At 40.5% G+C, this 20,268-nt stretch overlaps 1 protein-coding gene across 3 annotated transcripts in view; it reads left to right on the top strand.

The window, feature by feature from the left end:
• Positions 1 to 20,268, top strand: part of COLQ (collagen like tail subunit of asymmetric acetylcholinesterase) — a 36,025-nt gene that overhangs the window by 9,006 nt on the left and 6,751 nt on the right. For 2 of the 3 annotated variants that reach the window (XR_007378064.1, XM_048950714.1), the window contains exons 2-13: positions 354 to 466; positions 2,012 to 2,116; positions 4,719 to 4,763; positions 5,452 to 5,478; positions 7,069 to 7,140; positions 9,248 to 9,310; positions 10,315 to 10,341; positions 10,984 to 11,028; positions 11,778 to 11,813; positions 12,463 to 12,543; positions 16,330 to 16,426; positions 18,095 to 18,234. Coding sequence is in view for 2 of the 3 variants with exons in the window: in XM_048950714.1 (XP_048806671.1) it covers positions 354 to 466; positions 2,012 to 2,116; positions 4,719 to 4,763; positions 5,452 to 5,478; positions 7,069 to 7,140; positions 9,248 to 9,310; positions 10,315 to 10,341; positions 10,984 to 11,028; positions 11,778 to 11,813; positions 12,463 to 12,543; positions 16,330 to 16,426; positions 18,095 to 18,234 (851 nt within the window). In the remaining variant the exon portion in view is untranslated. The remainder of the gene's footprint in view (positions 1 to 353; positions 467 to 2,011; positions 2,117 to 4,718; positions 4,764 to 5,451; positions 5,479 to 7,068; positions 7,141 to 9,247; positions 9,311 to 10,314; positions 10,342 to 10,983; positions 11,029 to 11,777; positions 11,814 to 12,462; positions 12,544 to 16,329; positions 16,427 to 18,094; positions 18,235 to 20,268) is intronic. The other variant, XM_048950715.1, reaches the window with a different exon arrangement.

Here is a 20,268-nt window from a genome sequence, read left to right as displayed (position 1 = left end):
CCGTTCTGGCTGCCAGTGTTCAGAGTAAAAGCCAACAGACACAAATAAATATTTACTGCATTTGATGGGAACAGGAAGATGCTGTTTCTAATAGACTTTTAGAACAATAAGAGAGAGAGTGAGAGAGAGAAATAGGCCTATTTCATTGCCATGTTAAGTGTTTGAGACTCAGCATAGCCTTCAGAATATGAGGGACATTGTATATTTGAGGGACTGCATGGAATCTGAAATTTTTGCTTAGATGCTTCAGTGGACAAAGGATGTAGAAAAGTGGTGTGGAATGGAAGCTCACCTTATTCTGTGAGAAATATTTGTGGTGTTCAAGACAACGGATGAGTGTTTGTGTTGAACAGATCTCCCTTGTTTGGAACAGAAGCAGCAGCCTCCCCACAGAGCGTGCTGCTTCCTCATCCCGCCGCCGCCGCCCATGTTCCCGCCACCACGCCTCAGGCACGACTGGAGCTCTGTAAGTGTGGCCGAGGGGCCTTCCTCTTCTTCTTACATGAGTTTTGATGTTTGACAAACACTGACACGTCCTTTCTGAACACTTCTTCATGGTGTCACTCAGCAAACACCTCTGGCTGTGACAGCTACAGATCTGGCTACAGATGTCCTATTTTGCATCATTTTTGCCTTTGTTACATAAAGGTCCCGAAATCCTTCTGTGGAATTTGTTCCCACCATTATGCAAAAATGAAGGGTGTGTTTGAGTAGCTGGTATGGATTTTTCACTCACACACATATGGATATTCCTGCTTTATATGGTATGTATCTATCCATACACGTTAACATAAACAGCACATGGTATACAGTGGAGTATATGGTACAGCAGTTTGACCACATGCACTTATTACCAGGGCCTGTTACCTCCAATATGTTTTCCATCCCAACATAATGAATTTTTCCACCTACTAGTAAATCCTGTTTCTTAATTCTACTCTTCATTTACCATATCCAAATATAGCAATTATCACAAGCACTATATACTTATAGTGATCAGAAAAATTTCTGATGAGAACTAATCCAAGGAAAAATACAGCATAAAATCCCCTGTTGCCTTCAAAGATAATGGGATTGAGCTCAGTGTATTATTTCCCCAACCCAAAACCTTTTCTCATCCCTTGCCTAACCCTCTCCTGCCTGTGCCATGGTTTCCTGGGAAGAAGACTCAGAGAAAAGATCCCCTTAGGAAACATGGTGTATTGCTTCAGGCCCCTCAGTGAGAATGAGTTTGGGACCACAACCAAATATTCCAGAAAGTAATCTGAATATAAAATTACTCCTGGCACCATCTCCCCATAAATAAAATAAAAAAATAAAAAATTAAGTGGTTACTAGGAAAGTGGGAGCTGTGTGAATTCTCAGTGAGGACTCTGTACTTTGAAGTTTATGGTTGGAATTTTTCTGGAAAATGGCTTTTCACCTGGATGATGTACAGCAACTTTATTAACCCGGTGTTTCTGCCTCGGTGCTTGCTTTTATTTCTAGGGGAGATAGGTATCTTTTCTGATAGGACATAAGCATACCAGTTTGCTCGTGCAAGCCCAATTTTAAAGTCAAATTATTAGAGATCTATTGGTCTTCAAGGGAATTGCCTCTGGTTGGCAGTGAATGAGTGCCTGGTTGATATCTACTGGAACGAAGTTCACACTGCCCACATCCCTTCTGAGTGCAGCCTGTATTATTAGAGCAAAGCTGCTATTTTTGGAGAGGAGTTGCCACTTGTGAAGCGTGATGGAGGGAGCAGGGTCAAGGCTAAGAATAGCCCTGGGTCCCACGCTGGCTCAGGGGGGATGCGATAGCCCAGCTGCAGCGCGCCTGGAAAAGGAGGAGGAAACATGGGACAGAACACCATGCTGAAGTGATAATGTTGAAGCATCCATGAAGATAACCTCGTGACAAATCACAGGCTTCTCCCTAAGGCAGTGAATAAGTGCTCTTCAGGCTGTAGTGGCTGTGTATTTTTCCATGTTTTCTGTAAGTGCTCACTCGTACATTTTATCTTACGTAGAAGCTGCTTGATCTGGACATGAAGGAGTTGTGTCAAGAGCTCCAGACAACACAGGCCTTCTCTCTGCCTGAGTCACGTTGCCCTGCAGGGCCTCCTGGCCCCCAGGTGAGTGATGCATTTGTGACCAAACCACAGTACTCTCTCACTCGCTCCAAAGTCCTTGTAATGCTGTTAAACGTTTTCTGTAAATGCCTTTTATAGCCTAATAAGCATATCAAGCTCTGGCTTAAATTCGTTTTGACATGACTATGCATAAATCGTGTTGGTTTTTTACCTTGTGTTCTCATCCCTGCCCTGAATATTTCAAGTTTGAAGTTCAGCTTTCATTTTCATGGAGTTTTACAGTGGGTAGCAACCCTGAAGAACCCCAGAGGTGCCATCACCTCTTTCTGAGGCTCTTTATTGGTTTATTTGTTTGCTTTAGACTCTTGTTACATGAGAAGAAAGCCTGCAGAACTGAGGTGCAATGAACTTGAAGGTTTGTGGAGTACCTCCCTGTAAAGGATAATACCTACAGTGCAGGCTAGGGATAAGGAAGGGCTTTTGGGTGGGGCTCAGGAGATGTAGGCTTATCCAGTGTGTCTTTGCCCCTGGCTTGCTGGGCAGCCCATTTGATCTTTCATTTTCTACACTTTGTACAGTTAGGGCAGGAAGCCTGAAATCTACTGAGAAAATGTTCCACGTGTAAGGGAGAGTTTTCTGTAAAAGTCTCCAAATTGAGGAGAATGCCACCCACCTGCTTTTTCATTCCAGTCTGTACCATCCAATATAGAATAAAACATAAGGGAAAGTCATTTAGCATGTAAATTAGGAGACATGGAGAAGTGATGGTAAAACAAATGTTTGTGTTGCCCAGTGCTGAGAAAAGTCTTCTCTGCATTATGGAGCAGCCCTGTGGTGTGGCTGGCCACCATCTAGAGCTGCAACACATGTGGAAGAAGCTGTTGGTTTTTCAGTCTTCACCAGATTGTCTTTTTGAAAAAAAAACCTCTTTGTACCATCTCTGATTTGAACGGGAAGAGCCATAATATCCATTCTGTTGTTTTGCAAGATCCAACTGATAATTAACCTCACAAATGAATTATCTGTGATCCCTCCAAGAATGTTTTTAAATGGAGTAGGCCAACAGATTGTATCACAGCACAGACAGTGGGATGGGTTTAAGATTGCTTTGGAATTTTTAAGTGTGAGGTTTTTTTTCTAGAACAATGTTAGAGCCAGTAATCCTCTGGACAACAAACTTGTGTCAATGGTCATGGAAAAATAAATGTTACTGTTGCTAAAAATAATCTAAGAATTAATTCTGAATTGCTTTCTGCTATAAATGTGTGAATTTGTCATAATAAGGAGAATTAATTTATAAATAAATTTATAATGATGTGACTCTGCATGTAATTCCTCCCATTTTAACCTAGCATAAAATGAAAAAAAAGTAGATAAACTTTGATTCAGACTATAATCAGCTACATTCTGATTTACACTATTGAAAGCCTAAAATAACTCTGACGACTAAAATAGTTGGAGTAATTTACATTTGAGGATACAGTTTGCTCCTGCTCATGTACAATTTGCATCATGTTTTGCATGGTATAAGACAGCGAGGCTCCAAACCTAAAGTGAGCAATTTGTATGGTGAACATAATGCTCCTTTCAGCATGGCTCATGGGGTTTCCCTTAGTCATTGGGAGACAAAAGGGGATCTCTTGACTGAAGCACTCCAGAAACAAAGCTGTTTTTTTCTGAGCTGGGATTCAAGGTCTCCATGGGTTAAGAAATCTTCTGAAAGGGGAATATGCCTCACATGAGAGAGAGAAATATCTTAATGTTTTGTGGCTTAAACAGATGTGTAAGGCTTGGTCAGTCTTTATTTCAAAGACGTTTTTTGTCTTTTCTAACCATGAGTTTCAAATTATGTCATCCTTGCCCATTATTTATGTCCAGCTTCCCAAAGCCGCATCTCTTCATTCAGTTATAATTTCAGGGAAGTAAGAAAAGATGTTCAAAAAGTTGCTGTTGTTTATCTTTGAAAGGCAGCTTCACACAACATGGGAAACACAGATTCATGGTTTTTTAAATTGCTCACAGAAAACAAGTATTTCCTCTGAACAGCTTACATCTGGGCTGCACACCAAGCAGCAGGAGGCTGCAGAGAACAAAAAAATTAAAGCTAAGTTTCCTGTTTAACTAGAAATTTAGGATTTGTTTAAGCAGGAGGGTTGGATATCAGAAAAAGGTTGTGTAGAGGTGCTACTCAGAGGGAGTCTGAGCACCAGGGCAGTGGTAAGGGTCTCACACTGACTGATTTCAAAAAATATTGGGTCAAAACTTTCACTCATGGAATCTGATTTTTTGGATGGTCCTGTGTAGAGCTAGGAGTTGGACTCAGTTTTCCCTGTGGGTTTTGTCTAACTAAGGATATTCTATGATTCTACGATCTTTCCTATGCCTTAGGTCCTTTTTCTTCCTATTTTCTTTGTTTAGGAGATGCCCCTGCACTTCCCATGTCAGTGCAACTCTCCAGTTGCCTTCAGAAATGACACAGACCTGGCATTTAGAGACAGTGTTCAAATAGCACATTCAACACCCTGACCTTGTGGGTTTACATCATTCCCCATTGACACCCACTGGGCTGTGGGTTGAGGGAAGGTAACGTCCTGATGCCTTCTCACAGATACAGCTCAATGACAGCATTTGTTTCTCTCCCTAGGGTCCACAAGGAATTCCTGGTATAATGGGACCAAAAGGGGAGAAAGTAAGTGCCTGTTGTTATGAAGTTTGGTGTGGTTTTGAGAAGTCAAGGAAAAGAATTGGAGGGAGGGTGTTGCATGTACTTTTTTTCATGTCTGTTTAGTCTATGATGGGACATAAATACACGTGGGGATTTGCTTTATTTGAATGTAAATCTATGGATGGATTTGAAGCTATAATTTAAGGCTTTATCTTCCAATGTTGACTTTCAGTCTCAAAATATTTTTTTATGGCTTCTCATGACAACTATCTGTCTCTACACTATGGGTGAGAGAGCAGCTTGTGTGCCAAATCAGTGCTCTTACTAATCCCTGTACTTAAAACACCTCCTCCTCTGGGAAGACATGAGGGACAGAGCTCACCCACACAGCATTGTTTGTGTGGGCCAGCTCATGTTAAAAGCAGTTTAGATATTAATGAATGGCTTCAGACTTGCAAAGCATTTGTACCATGATGATGCCTACCTGAAACTGGGCACAACTGCCTGCTTTTCTTGATAAGGAAGTGGCTGTAGATTCAGGGCTGAGAGTGCAGGAAAAGTCTAGGAGCTTCATTAAAGTAATTCTTCTCATTTTACTTCTGGAAAAAAAGTTCTGAATGCAAAGGTATTCCCAATGCTCTTTATAAATGCATTGACTAAAGAGCCTCTGTGGTCTGTGTGATATGTCTAACACATTTCCTTTTTCTGGCAGGGGGAGATTGGCAGGCCAGGAAGAAAGGTATGGATGAAGGTGCTGCCTCGGACACCAGCCCAACACTTGACATGCACAGGCAAACACTGAATATAAATTGGCAATTATAGAAGTTCACCCTGCCTGTGTTGCTCCAACAGCCAGGAGGTGGCAGGGAGCTCTGGGTGCAGGACTGGAGAGCTGCCACAGCTGGTTTAATTCAGTTAATTCCATTAATAAGAGCATCCACCTCCAGCCAGACAATAACAAGAGTGGGAAATTACCAGAACTACTTCTCTGTGGATAAGGGAAGCAGAGTATAGGACCTACCATAAAAGTTAAAAATAAACAAAACCAACAAAGCCAAATCAAACTTTTTACTTCTTGAAAGCAGGGCCGGGATGGACCCAACAGCCCCTATGGAGGAATGGATATTAATGATTACACTTCCAGAGCTTTGGCACCGATGCAATATGCTGACTACAATCCTGTGCTTGTTGACATATGAGCCATGATACATTGTCAAAAATATGTGCCCCTACGTGTGATGAAACAGAATATGTTATCTCAGTTACTAAAAGTGCTTCCATTTAATGTAATTAATTTTAAAAGAAGACAGAAATGCAGGATGAAATCAGAGATATGCAGGGGGTAGTCACTAACCAGGAAAAGAGATACTGTTCTAATAATAAGCAAAGGCAGCTACTGATCAATGATTCTAATAAATAGGAGACATATAAACAAAGAGATTTGTAGATTTATCTGCATTTCAAACATCCCACAGTAAGCAAAGGTATTATCTGTATAAAAATCATCAAAATTAATGTCTCAGAGAGAGTCACCCATCAAGTTACAAGACAGTGCAAACCTCAAACCGTGGTGTACTTCCACTTCTGACAAATACTGATAGGTCCCAAAGGAGAAGCTACCAATACAGTATAAAAACAGTATAATTCCTGCTAAAAGCTGCCTGGCTCAAGGGTGGTCTCTGTTAGCTTCAAAGCTGTGATCAGATTTCCAGGATTGTATTTTCAAATGATATAAACAGTGGAATAGCACTAATCTGCAGCATTTTAGGAGCTAGTCAAAGAGTGAATTACAGGCAGTAGTTAAAAGAGATAAATAACTTCTTGTATTATTGCAAATCATGTAGTAGGTGATAAACAGCAATTGTATGTGAGTATGAGTGCTCAGAATGAAAATATTGGAGGAATAAGAAGAGGAATATCTTAGTTAAAGGTTTGGGTCTGTTCTTACTATAAAATGCACTTCTTGGAGGTCTTTGTGATGCATTTTTTTGTTCTATATTGTTTGATTTAAATGACAGTAAGGTCAAAGTTAGTAATATTGGTTGTTTTTTTTTTTCCCCCAGTGGTTATTTTGATTAAATGTAGATTTCTCTGTAGCTGATCTACTTATTTGAATCAGTATAAATTGATACTTCTGTGAGTCCGCATTTCATCCGGCAGTAATGCAAACAGTATTATGAATATAAAGCAGCGTATTTTTTATAGTAAAGAAGCATTTGCAGATATTTTCCTGAAAATACAATATCCTTCCATATCTACTTTCTGCAGTGGAGACCTGCGTGTAGACTGATGTTACATGAATTGTTGTAACCAATGTTTTCCGTTCAAGGGTAGACCAGGTCCCCCGGGTGTCCCTGGGATGCCAGGACCAATAGGATGGCCTGGACCTGTGGGACTGAAGGTAAGACTGAAATTAATAGGATATTATAGGATAATCTACTAAACATCACGATCTGAACACAAGGGCTGCTCAGGAAGCCTGTACACCACTCTCTGCTGGAGACTGGGGAGGTGAAGCAGTGTGAGGACACTCAGTGCTTGCCTGATTTCTTACACTGCTCTAACCTTACACTGCAAAAACCTTACACTGCACTATCAGCCTAACCCCATGCAGCACTTAAAACATGTCACAGGTAAATTGAAAATCAAGTCTAATGAAGACTCACTGATAACCACTGTTGTTTCACAAACACGTGAAATCAGTGTTTCAAAACTGGCCATTGTCTCTTATGACTGTTCTTGATGATCTCTTTGCTTGAATATACTTTGACAATATAAAGGGAAAATGTCAGGCTACTTTCAGGGGAAAAGGATTACCAACCACGTGGATTAATAATGTGTTCTTTGACCTCACTCCCATACAAGCAGACATTCATTCCAGTGAGTTTTTGTAGCTAATAGCAGTAGTAATGGCAGGACACACTTTACTATTGCAGAGTGATTACTCCATTTGTTATAAACCAAGCTGCAGAACAGTCCTCTGAGTTTTACCTAACACAGATATGCAGATCTACAGTGGAGCTACTAAACACAAGGTTTCTGCTGGGACACTTGAGATAGATAACCTGCTTTTATCTATCCAGGACGTATCAGGCAAAAAGATGGCATATTATGCTTATTTTGAAACGGCATTTTCGAGAGAATCTGACTGTTCATTCACTCCATCATAGCTGCTAGCCCATCTCAGAGGACATGATGCCATACATTTTGCTGCTGCAGGAATAATAGTGAACTACTTCTGAATTCAAGCCATACCTGGGAAGCAGACCCTCAAGCTCTTTATGGTTGTGTTAGATGAGGAGCATCATATTCTGCATAGTATGTGGGAGTGTAGGCAAGCGACTGTGCTTTTCAGTCAGTGTACTAAAAAGGAGCCAAAGTTCACTTTGAACTGAGAGACAGGGAATGGTGTCCTCCCAAAAGCACTGTGCAGAGATTTCCTGCAGTGGGAGCAGTGAGGGCAGAAGGAAGATACTGCTACCTACTTTCCACACGGTCCTGAGAGTGGAGCAGTCAAAACTCATTCATTTTGCTTTTTTTTTTTTTTTTTTCAGTCTAAGCTCTAGTTATATTTCTGAAGACTGTCTAAATTTGTTTTTAATACCTCTTTGCTATAGCTTTTTTCATTGCACTTCCAGAAGCATTTCTCACATTCAGGAGAAATATTCGGTCGTATCTCTCTTTCCTTTTTCTTCTGATCTCTGACCTTCCCAGAATCTGATAGCCATCTTCATTATAGTCATTCTTTGCACTTTATTCTTGCTGTAAATACCCTGCAAACTGTTTTGCTTTGTTTTAAGCCACGTTCTCATCTCTGCCTTCTATTTCTTTGGTTGGATCTACTTCCTCTTTGTCAGACACACTCTTGTCCAATCTGTATATCTTCTACTTTGTTTCTTCGGGTCTTTTCTGAACTGCTGAGGCAGCAGCCAACATGAAAATCCTCTCTAGTGCTGGGAAGGAGAGTTAACTGTGTTCTGTTGGTAGGGCTGTTGCATGTCTGCAGAGTCTGCCCTTAGGTATAATTAGTGGCAGCAGCCAGAGAGGATATTGTAAAGCCTTTAGATGATTTATTGTATCTAAACCACTGTAAAGCCCATTATATCTCAGAATGATGATAAAAGTAATCATGCCTCTTCAAGCCATAAAGGCTTGCAACAAAATACCTTTCTTTTCTGCAACTCAGTAGAAGCGATGTTTGGGAGAAACAGTGCAACTTGATGTAGAAAAAGGATGTACTTCTGCTGCTTATTTGCTTTCATGTCACTTAATGGCATCTACCAAAACTGAAGCACAAATTGCACACCCAAGAAAATAGGAGAACAAGAGAATACGTGAGGTCACAGATAGAACACCAATGCAATAAGAACTCTGACTATGTTACAGGAAGGTCAGACTTGCCTCATGTATTTGTCACAAAACCCAGAACACTGAACTATCAATCAGACATTCAGCTATGACTTCAGCAGAGAGCCACAATCAGTAACTCTCTTTATTGACCTCCTTAGGGTGAAAAGGGAGATGTGGGTGTGATGGGATTGCCAGGTACCAGAGGACCAATGGGCTCCAAGGTTTGTTAAGCAAATGCTGCATTTTCAGACGTTGGTTTCTAACGCTCTGCTGACAGCTGCTTCCCTCATAAATTTGCTGGAAAGCTGGAAGACATAGCTTTTTTAATACAGCTAGAGGTGCAAGTTCTCCTTCAAGCAAGGCTATGTTTTTTGGTTGGGCTTGGCTGCATTTTTGGCTTTTCATAAAAATGCTCTGGTGCAAGTTACTGCATAATGCAAAAATTTATTTTAAAAGCAAAGCAAATATGTAACTGTCCCACTGGAATACTGCAGTTCTTCAGTATACCTCCACCATTAACTCATACCTGCAATGGTTTTCACCCACCTCAGAAGACTGGAGAACGTTTGTATCTTCTACTAAAGCTATGTGTATGTGTTGACATTTGGATAGTAAGCTCAGTTTGGTCTGGAGGGTCTGTTATCTGCACATCATTTTCTATAACATGGCTTCTGCTTTAACAAAATGTATGCCACAACGCTTTAAGGAACTTGATAAAAATTATGTATGTAGATTAGTCAGATGAAGCAATGGAAAGAACAGCTGGGCACAGCTAATTTGCTGTATTTTTCTTAAAGGGAAACTCAGCTTTATAGTAATCTCCGCTCAGATGAGGGCTTAAATGTAATTTAAGGACTTCTACAGGGAGAAAGAAAAGAAGAAGATTATTTCTAAAATTAATTTAGATTATTAATTGTAGTTTCATTCACTTTCAGTTACATTTGATTTCCCTTGTTTTAGTTTTAAAAGCAATATTGAATCGGCTGGCTTTAACTGGCTTTTTCACCATAGCTTTTGGGCTGATTTGTCTTGCCTTTAATTCTTATTTCATAATTATTTTCAGTGCACTTCCATAAGCTATAAATATAATTTTGCTGTTACAAGTAGATGCAATTAATTACTTGTGCTTCATTTCTTTTCTTCACTTTAAATCTGCAAGGTATGAATTTGCTTCTTTGGTAATCTTGAAAGTGAGAAGCATTAAAATATCTGTCATTCCCTTTAGGGTTTTCCAGGAACTAGAGGAGAAAAGGTCAGTGTAACAATAGAATAACGTGTAATTTGCAATTGGGAACAGTTGTCTAAAACCAGTAACTAAAAATAAGGTCGAATTTTGATGGAGTGATGGCTGAAGGTCTCATTAAGAAATGCAAAGATGCAGTGAGAAAGGTGTACGGTCTTGTGACTTGGGGTGAGATGCTGAAGAAATGAGTCTTACACCCCGTTTTCTTGTGAACAAGTTACTACAGCGAACCCCACTACAGTTTCCCCATCTCTAGCATGGGTATAATGATCCTTAATTGTTAATTGGGTTTATTTAGGCTACATATTCTTTGTCGCAGAGACTTATTTTTGTCATTCAGTGGGGTCTGAGTTTCAATGAAGATAATTCGGGAAACAATTAAGTCTCAAGTACTGCATCAAAGGAAGCCCATATTTGAAGTAATTATCTGAGGAGAATAAGTGCCTTTTTCTACTAGTCTGACTCTTAATCCTATTGTAATGTCAATGAAGGTAATAAGGGAGCATTTTAGGTTATCTACTGTGCACCTCACCTGAAGGTACTACTGCATTGTGCGCCATGACAAATAATGCCTCACATAGGATAAATGTTTTTCATTTGCTCATGAAATGATAGTAATTATGCTGTTGCTGCCCTGTTATCTCTCACCAGGGTTCCAGAGGGGACAGGGGTGACAAAGGAGTCAAAGGAGACCAGGTACTTTTCCAGATGGCTGTGAGTTTTAGCTGAATGAGCGCCTTAACGCTGAGGTATTTCTGATTGCAAAAAAGAGGTGTGACATGGAAGCATGTTCCTGGGACGGTAAGAAGGCAGTGGTCCCACATGATGTGGTCCCCTGTGTCCATGTACCCCACCTACCCCAAGGCAAGTGGCACTTCTGACTTGTATAGAACAGAACAGTGATGGCTTGACAAATGTTTTTAGCTGGTGAGATGATACTACTGTAAGGAAAAAGAAAAAAGAAAAAAGAGAAAAAGAAGGAAAAGAAAAAGAAAAGAGAAAAAGAAAAATGAAAAGAGGGGGAAAAAAAAAGGAAGTCTGTTTGTGGGTTGGGAGGTCTTTAACAAAGAAAAGAAAAGCAAATTCCTTTTGATGTAAATGGAGAATTGCCATTCCCAAAGACAAACTGTGGGCATTGTCCAAGTGGCTGCGGACAGAAGCACAACTGGTATGGTTTTGGCCAAGATGCAGCAGGCTGTGGAGGATCAAACAAAGGATCAATGTTATTATACAAGGGTCTTTATAGAAAAATCTTGTAAATCCAGACCAATTCTAATAATTCTACTGTCACTGCTACTGATGAATCACATTGTAGGTTTATTTGTTTGTTTTTAACTGATACTAGAACATGGCACTTTTAATTTTTCCTTAAAGGCCTAAATTGGTGCTGCTTTGTCAAAGATCACACCGATTATTTTGATGATTTTTCTCTTTTCACTTTGCAGGGAGAAACAGGCTCCCCCGGAATGCTGGGACAGAAAGTAAGTGGGCACAATATATTGGGGAATTGCAATAAGTGCTGGCATACAGTCAATAAATGGCTTTGGAGACATTCTGGAAGGCATAAGGCATTGAAAGTCTTGCTTGACTCAATGATGAGCACTTCTTAGATGTGATCAAATTCTTTTTTTTTTTTTTTTTTTTCCTTTAGGAGAAAACCCAAGATTTATCTGCTTGTTTTTTCTCTTTTTTTTCTTTTTCTTCACAGAATGTATGTTTAGTCACAATTTTCTTTCTATTTAACATAGTCAGGCACATGATATATATTCATGAGCAGCCTAATTGTTTGAGTTTTATTTTTCACTTATTTTTCTAATCCTGCAATTCCAAATGTGCATTTTAACAGCAGACATGATATTGGAGAGTTTTGCTAGTCTTCACCTCCCTTTTAGAATATTTCTGGTCTCCCATTCAGCTTCCTCTTTAAAGAGGAATCTTTCAAGGAAATTTTGATAAAATAGATGTTTTTGGCCTTACTCTTGTTTTAAATATGTTGTGAATTTCCAAGAAAAATATGATGTCAACATAATTGCAAGAATTGCATGAACAAAAACATCAGCCATCTGCTGTGCCATAGAAGGCAAGTATGCTCTACTTATGTTCTTTTTCTTTCCCTCCTCACCCACCAAGGGAGAGATGGGCCCAAAGGGACAATCTGGAGCACCAGGACACAGAGGACCTATAGGAAGACCTGGAAAACGAGGCAAACAAGTAGGCCCTTGGTGTTTCCCCTTCAGTTCCCTGCATTTCTCAGTGTGTGTATGATGGTGGGGTATGACTGTGTGGTTTGTGTGGGCGCCTTGCTCTTGGTCCCACTGGCAGGACTGTAGCACCTCGCATGCATGTCCAAGTCTTGTCTTCCATGCTCAAATCCCTTGCTGTGCAGCATAGCTCAAGTAGCTTTTTGCCTAGTTTGATAACTAGCTCATTGAATATAACCAGAGCATACCTTGAACCTAAAGAGTAGATCCTTTGAATCCTAAAAATCACAGAGGTACACTCTGAATCCCATCTGATAACTGGAGAGTGGGACAAACTGGATTTGTTCTGTCCACTGCATCCCATTTAGTTCTATGAGGCTTTGGCCAGGCTTGGTGCTGGTGACACAGACCATCTTGCAGAGCTGCAAGGCTTTGAAGATGTCTGAAAGAGTGCAAAGAATCAAAGCAGTACAGCACCCCTTTTTCTCTCATTTAATACTAGAACAATATTTAATTGTTAGACAAAGATATTTATGTGATACTTCTCACTGTAGTACAGCATGCCAGGGGTCTGTTCAGGAAGACATGCACTGACATTAAGGGGCAGTAATATTTTATGAAAGTGTCTTAGAGATGAAATGGTTGCACATGCTTCTTATTTGGGGATCAAAATAATTGTGTTGGCTGAACTGATTTTTTTAAACTTTCAGATTTAATTGTAAGGATTGGGAATTGTGTGTTGGCTTCTCCAACACTGCATTTTCCAAGACGGTAATAGTGTTAGTGATAGTTGCCTATTCAAGTCACCAGATAAACATCTTGAATTTCATCTTTCCTTGTATATTTATTAGAGGCAATGACATTGTGGAGGAAAGGGGAGAGTAGACACAAAGTCCAACCTGATGCCAAGGAGAGTAGTCCCTTTACTGCTCTGACCTGCCATCTGTGGAGTCTATTTTCTTTCCTCTGACAGGGCAGGGAACAGACTCCTGCTGTATTGACGCTGTTTTTAACATGTATCTGCTCAGATACTGGAGCTCGTAGATGCTGTGGTTTTATTTGCAGTTTGGTTATGCCCAGCATTGCAGACAGAGGCACAAGCTTGCTTTTCTGTTGGTCTAATGTTGTCAGCTTATATCTGAAGAGAAAGAAAACTCAATGTGGGGAAAAATAAAAATTGGATGTTGGGTGCTAAGTCATCTCATAAAGAAGATATGTGCAGTGTAAGTCTGTGCAGTGTAAACTGTGCTCATCTCTTCCTCACACAAGGGATGTGCACAGAATATTGTTCTGTAGCATAAGGCAGAGAGAAGACAGAGTGCCTGCAGATCAACAGGAAAACAGTGCAGAGTCCCTTTTTTTCCAAGAGGACTTTATACGTGATGTTAGACATTTTGCCACATTACACAATGTGTGGATCAAAAAGCAGTCACATAGGATGTTGTGGGTCAGGGCAGCAATCAGTGTGACTGAAAGAAATGTAGTCTTGACTGAAGTAGGGATTCATGGAGGCTTGGTTATACAGCCCCTATCTGTCACCTTGAAAGCAATTTCAGCATTGATCTTCTGCAGAAAAACAGGGCTTCTCCTTCTGTAATTAATGAACTATTTATTTCCTTTCTCCTCTTAAAAAAAAAGTACAATAAAACCACAAAAAAAACTTTTAAAAAACAAAACGCAAAACTGCAGGTAGCATTTTAAGGCTGTGTAGATCTGACTGCTGCCTTTAAGTGCTGTAGTTATCTGGCTGTTTGTTCAGCTGATGTTTTCCATCAACATGGAGCCATTTCCTGTCTCTTGATCCAGCTGACATCTCCAGATGAAAGCAGCTAAATTAGGAAGGTGTCATTTCCACTTCCATTTTGAGATACGTCTTGATGATCGCATTCACTTCTTCAATTCTGCTGTGCCTCTGGGGCAAGTTCTTCCTAAACGGTGGCCAAGAGTTGGGAGCCACAGCCATCACAGCCTCACTGTCCCCAAACAATTCATAACACTCAAAGCTCTGTGACTTGAGAGTTGACTCCTGAGGAGCAAGTTTACAATTTCCTTTGTGAAGGAGGAATGACTTAAACTTTTAGTCAAGATTACTTGGGAAAAAGGGAGAGCACTGTAAATATCAACTTTTTGAATGGTATGGTCACAAGTTCTTCAGTCTACCTATGCTAAGCAAGAGAGCATTAAGCAGGCATTCCTCCAAAACAGGAGTCACAGAGTTCAGCTAAATTTCAGGCAGCATATGTCAGAATAGCACTGGATTTCTCTGCTAGATTCTTACAGTGTGGGGAATAAGATTTCCCAATGTTTTCTTTGAGGGTTTCAAAGTCTTGGTCTGCCAGTTTTCTGTATTGTTGTTGCGTGATGTAAGAAGCAATTAGTGATCAACATTGCTGACATTCACATAAATCCTGGAATATTTTAATGGCACAGAGTTTATCTAATAGAATTAAACAAAGCAAATATTCAATTAGTTTTTTATGGGCCATAAAAAAAAAAAATAACCTTCCTCTGTTGAAATGGTGCAAGAGACATTCAGATGTATTCGTGGGATGCGGGATATTCTGTAACAACAAATTATTTTGGCATATATTACTATGTATGCTTCATTACTCTGAAATTAGCTATACAACTGCCCATCATCTGTCCTTGAATGAACATTAACTCAAAATCACTCTGTTGAAGGAATTAATCTCATTGCCATTGAAAGGAGTATAGCACAGCACATTTTTGTTTTACTAAATGATACACTGTTACATAAGAATAAAATCAGTTATCTCAGCTTTAAGCTATGTAACACACTTCTGAAATATAAAGCTGAGAAATGCAAGCCTCGGAGAGAATATGAGCAGGAAGATAAATATAGTTATTTTTAATAAGTGTCACCATATTAAATTCTGGAGCAAAAATAGGAAGGTGTTGAATAGTTCTGGGGTAAAACTTTCAAATGCCTCATGGTATGGCTATACAAACAAACTCCTCTGAGGCAAATTAGGGCTGATTTTACAGAATATTACATTATTGTGTGGTAACTCTATAAACTTGTCTTCTATAGATAATTTTACAGCATTTTGACTGAGTGATAAGGCTCCAGAGCAACATCATTTGTCAGCGTACAGCTGGGAAGTCACTTTGTGCTAGCTTACACTTTGCAAAAGCGATCCCTTGCTTGCCTTGCAGTGATTTGTTAACAAAGGTATATTCACAGCAACAGCCAAGGGGATACATGAATTAAGGTTCTAAAGTACTTCTGAAAATACTGTGGGTCTCCAAGTAATTAGTGTTCTTCTGAAGATCCATGCCTTAAGACTGGGAAATGTCACTGTAGAAGCCCTTGTGGACTCCTTATTTAATTTTCTCTTTCTGAAGGTGCAGTGAATCAATTTCTTAGTCTACCCTGCAAACTCAGCCTATGCCCCTGAAGTCAGAGCCACTTACCAAGGATTTCAGCTCCACCAGCCCTTTGTCTCTGAGCTGCACTGCCTCCTAGGGAATGACAGGGATAAAAAGGCATCCTTGAAGGAAAGCCCCTGAATGACTGAAATAAGATCAGGGTGATCCCTGACTGCACACCGAGCAGATCTGCTGGTACTTTTCACTTTCAGAAGGAGAAGTCCTGCCTGGACCCAAGTAGAAGAGGACAACACCTCTCTTCTCTGGAATGATGGCTATGAAGTTCATTATGTATTCTCCTATTGGCAGATGCATTGGCTTTCGTGAAAGGGAAGCCAGTGCAGGCTGGGGGAACTTATGTGACATTAATTGCTTAGGAAATAAATGAATGTCTCCTCTTTCTTAGGGGCAAAAGGGAGACATTGGACCTGTGGGTATCATGGGCCCACCTGGAAGGCCTGGTCCTTCTGGCCAGCCAGGCCCCCCTGGACCTTCAGGATTAGGTAAGTGGGGATCAGGCCATCTTGTGCAGTGTCCATCCTCCCCACCCCTCCCGACTCAATGCATATGCGTATGTAGCCTCTACAAAAAATGATCCACCAACAATAAGGACAGTTTTCTCTGCAAGGCACATCATGCCTTTGCTATCCATTATAAGGGCTTTAAATCTGACTCTAATGCCTACATTGTGACTTTTGATGCCTCAAATAAAACCAAAAACCTGGCCTAGATGGTTCATGTGGAATTTTGTCAGATGGGGATGATGAAAAGCTATCCGGCAGCCTTGAAGGGACTGGCTGGTCTCTATCATCAAAGGTCTGCTGCTTCTCTAGATGTCCTGGCTTACAGTGAAAAATCGAGATTTCTAATCAGCCAGGACATATTTACCCTGTACAGCTCTGTGCAAGTAAAGTAGATGAGACTCAAGAGAAGGACTGAGGTAAGAGTTAAAGGAAAAACTGATGATAAAAATATCTTTTTTTAATAAGTGCTGTAGATGTATGCTGTCTTCATTTCTGCATATTGTGGAAATCATAAGAAAAGCTCATAGTTGATTATTGTACAACTTCAAAACTATGTTCACAGAAACTCTGAGCAGCTTGCTTTTTCTTGTGAGACCAAGAATAGACATGAAGGATTGTACACAAAATATTCAGTGAAAATGGAAGGGTTTTCCCAACCTGCATATATGCTCAAGTGTTGGTAAAGAAAGGCAAGCTCAGCTGGAAACAGCTGTTGTCACAAATGGACAAAAGCAGTTTGTACCTCGGCAATTTGATGTCTTCTTTCCATTTTCTTTTCCCTTTTTCTTCTCTTGCTCACAACAGTGGACAGAAATTCTCTTCCAAATGGTAATAATGGAAATGGTACATCTTCGAAGCTGAGGCTGCTTCAACATCTACACATCTCTTGTCTCTCAGTACAAAATATCTTTAACCTGAGTAATTCAGCTGGAAGTTTTCAGAGGACAGAATTTTACCATGCTGATGGGAAGGAGGCCAGGATCTTGAGATTGCTTTTAAAAGGATTTATTGCATCCCCAGAAAGTTTATGTATCAGGCTTGTTGGTCTTTTCCCTCTAGAATATAAATTCTTGTCCTAAATGACCTTCCTGTAATAATATCACTGCTTGCAATATGAACATGTTGGCTCATATTTAATTCTGCAGAGCACTACATCCTTCCCAGAGTTTGAAAGTCAAAAAGCAGTTGGTTTTTATGTATTTATTTGTAGCACTCCTCTGTTTATTGTTGGGTTTTCCTGTACAAAAACCTTTGAAACAACACTATTGAAGTGTCCACAATATGTTGTGGACATCTACAGAGACTGACTTAATGTCAGTCTTACCAAACTCACCACAAAGCTGTTCTGACCAGGCTGAGTTTTGCCTGGAAATCTTAAGCAAATGGCAATTCTCTTTCTCCAAAATAGTGGTTAAAGTGTGATCTGAAAGATGATTGTGGCACAAATTCTGTTCTTTCATCTGAAGTGCTGGAATTGGTGATCCTGGAAACTACTTCCTTCCATTCTCAGTATTGTTTGTGGGAGAAACAAAACTCAAAACTTACGTGAACACATACATCCACCTGACCATACTTTTCCCACTAAGGCTGTGTTTGGGTTTTGTTTGTTAATTTCATAACAGTGCAACAGAGTTTTTTGCTTCCTAGGGCAATTTGCAATAGGACCAAAAGGGGAAAGAGGACTTCCAGGACCTCCAGGAAGATGCCACTGCAGACCCCCACAACATGTGAATAATCCACCATATGAGGAGTCTGTGTTTGGACACAGGTATCCAAAAGTCCCTGCGGTAAGCAGATTTCTGGGAGAGGATGTGAATGGTTCTCAACATGCTTTTATTATAAGAATCATTGTATTAACTACTACGTTGGACGTAACAGGAAGATGGCTGTATCTGGGCAATGCATTACGTCCAGCACCCAATCAATCTGTGCTCAAGTATGTGGTCTCTCAACCAATCTGAGGGTTATGTTATGGAGGTGCTGAAATGCAGCAGTTTCAAACCACCAGTAATGCAGCACCTTTTTAGAAACCTTTCTCTTAGCGTAAAGATGCTCTTTTCTTACTGCACACATGATCTGTTCTTTTTATTTCAGTCAACTGCAGTATATTTCAGATTGGCTGGTGAAGGAAGCATCTACTTCTTGCTTATTTATCATACTTTCTTCTACACAGACAGTGATTTCAGAGTTGAATACTGGGGTTGAACATTTCACATATACAACAGAACTGTCCCCCAAAATACAAAACCTCCACCTTGAAACAAAAAGAGAATCAGACTTCTGAGTGCTGGCTATGGGCATGCACTTACAGAAATAATTTCAGTTGCTAGCCTTCTTGAAGGAATTCTACAAGCGAATTGCAGAAGGTAATATACAGGATAAGTCACTGTTAAAAAGTGACGTAGCAGTTTTCCATCTCTGATATCTTTAGGCTTTGCAAATAGCATTTCTTAAGTTCTTTACTAGGAGAGTGGTTAGGCCCTGGAACGGGCTGCCCAGGGAGGTTGTGGATGCCCCGTCCTTGGACGCGTTCAAGGCCAGGTTGGACGGGGTCCTGGGCAACCTGATCTGAATGTGTATGTTTGGTGGCCCTGCCAGGCAGGGGGGTTGGAACTACATGATCCTTGAGGTCCCTTCCAACCCGGGTGATTCTGTGATTCTGTGATTTCTGGACTTTTCCTTCAGCTGGGCCTTGATTTTTCTATTTTGTGCACTGTAGCACTTAATTAGCAACGAAATGCCACCTTTCTGCTGCTGCTATGCACAGGCACAGCCCTGCCACTCAAGCAAGTGGCAATCGCCCGTTGTCTTGTCTCTGAACATGCAGTGATTAGCTCTGTTAACTTTCCCATCCCTCATGTTTCCAGAGCTTTCTGTGTGAAAGGGACATGATGACCGTTCCTTTAATAAGGTCATTGAGCTGAATCTTCTGCATAAGTGTGCTGCAAGTCTTGTCAGCTGCTTGCTCGTCCCTATTGCGCTGCAAAAAATGGCAGCAGAAGAAAGTGCATGAAATCAAGGTGCATACTGCATCATGCAATATTGCAAAAAAAAAAAAAAAGTGATATAGTTCATGGGGAGCTCCTAGGCTAAAGAATAAGGCTCACAATGTTATGTGTCATTCTTATCGCCCTCCTTCTTCACCAGGCACTGTTTAAGAGTAGAGGTTAAAAGAGCATAGCTACCTTGAATATAATTAACCCACATTATATACACCCTCACAGGTGATAACCAAGTGCCATTTCTCTTGAGGGATGGCAAAGAGAAAAGCCAGCTCAGAAACCCTCCTTGTGCCACTTGTAGACTGCAGTCAGGGTTGCTATAGCTGCACGTGGGAAGATGCAGAGAAGGTCCTCCATCCTTCTGCACATCCCCAGCACAGCCACCCACTTGCCCATCAGTGCTACACTGCTTGGGGTGAGGGTAGGAAACAAAGGACTGCTTTTCTGTCACTGGCTGTGATTCAATCAGGTTTTTTAATTCTTTGCATTTTCAAAGGGCAATATCTATAAGAGATTTTCAGAGGGCACAATCCGTTATTGATTTCCAGAGAAACTACAGCTCTGAGGCTGGGACTTCAGTTCCTGGACCAGCTACAGAATTGGTTCTTTGCTGGCTCTTTATTTCTTTGCTCTCTTTCATTCTAGCTGAAGGCACTTTTATTCAATTGGCCTTTGTCGGGGGCTATGGGAATATTCTGCTATGCAAAAACTTCTGGGTAATTTGTTTTAAAAAGAGCCAGTTCTGATTATGCTGGTGGGAATCAGGCTTTGACCCAAATCTACTTGCTCTGAATCATTCAATTTGCTTTTTCTTAATTA

This window comes from Lagopus muta, chromosome 7 (genome assembly GCF_023343835.1).
Source record: "Lagopus muta isolate bLagMut1 chromosome 7, bLagMut1 primary, whole genome shotgun sequence".
NCBI classification, from domain to species: domain Eukaryota; kingdom Metazoa; phylum Chordata; class Aves; order Galliformes; family Phasianidae; genus Lagopus; species Lagopus muta.
Note: the sequence above shows the minus strand (reverse complement) of the source record. Positions and strands in the feature narration are given on the sequence as shown.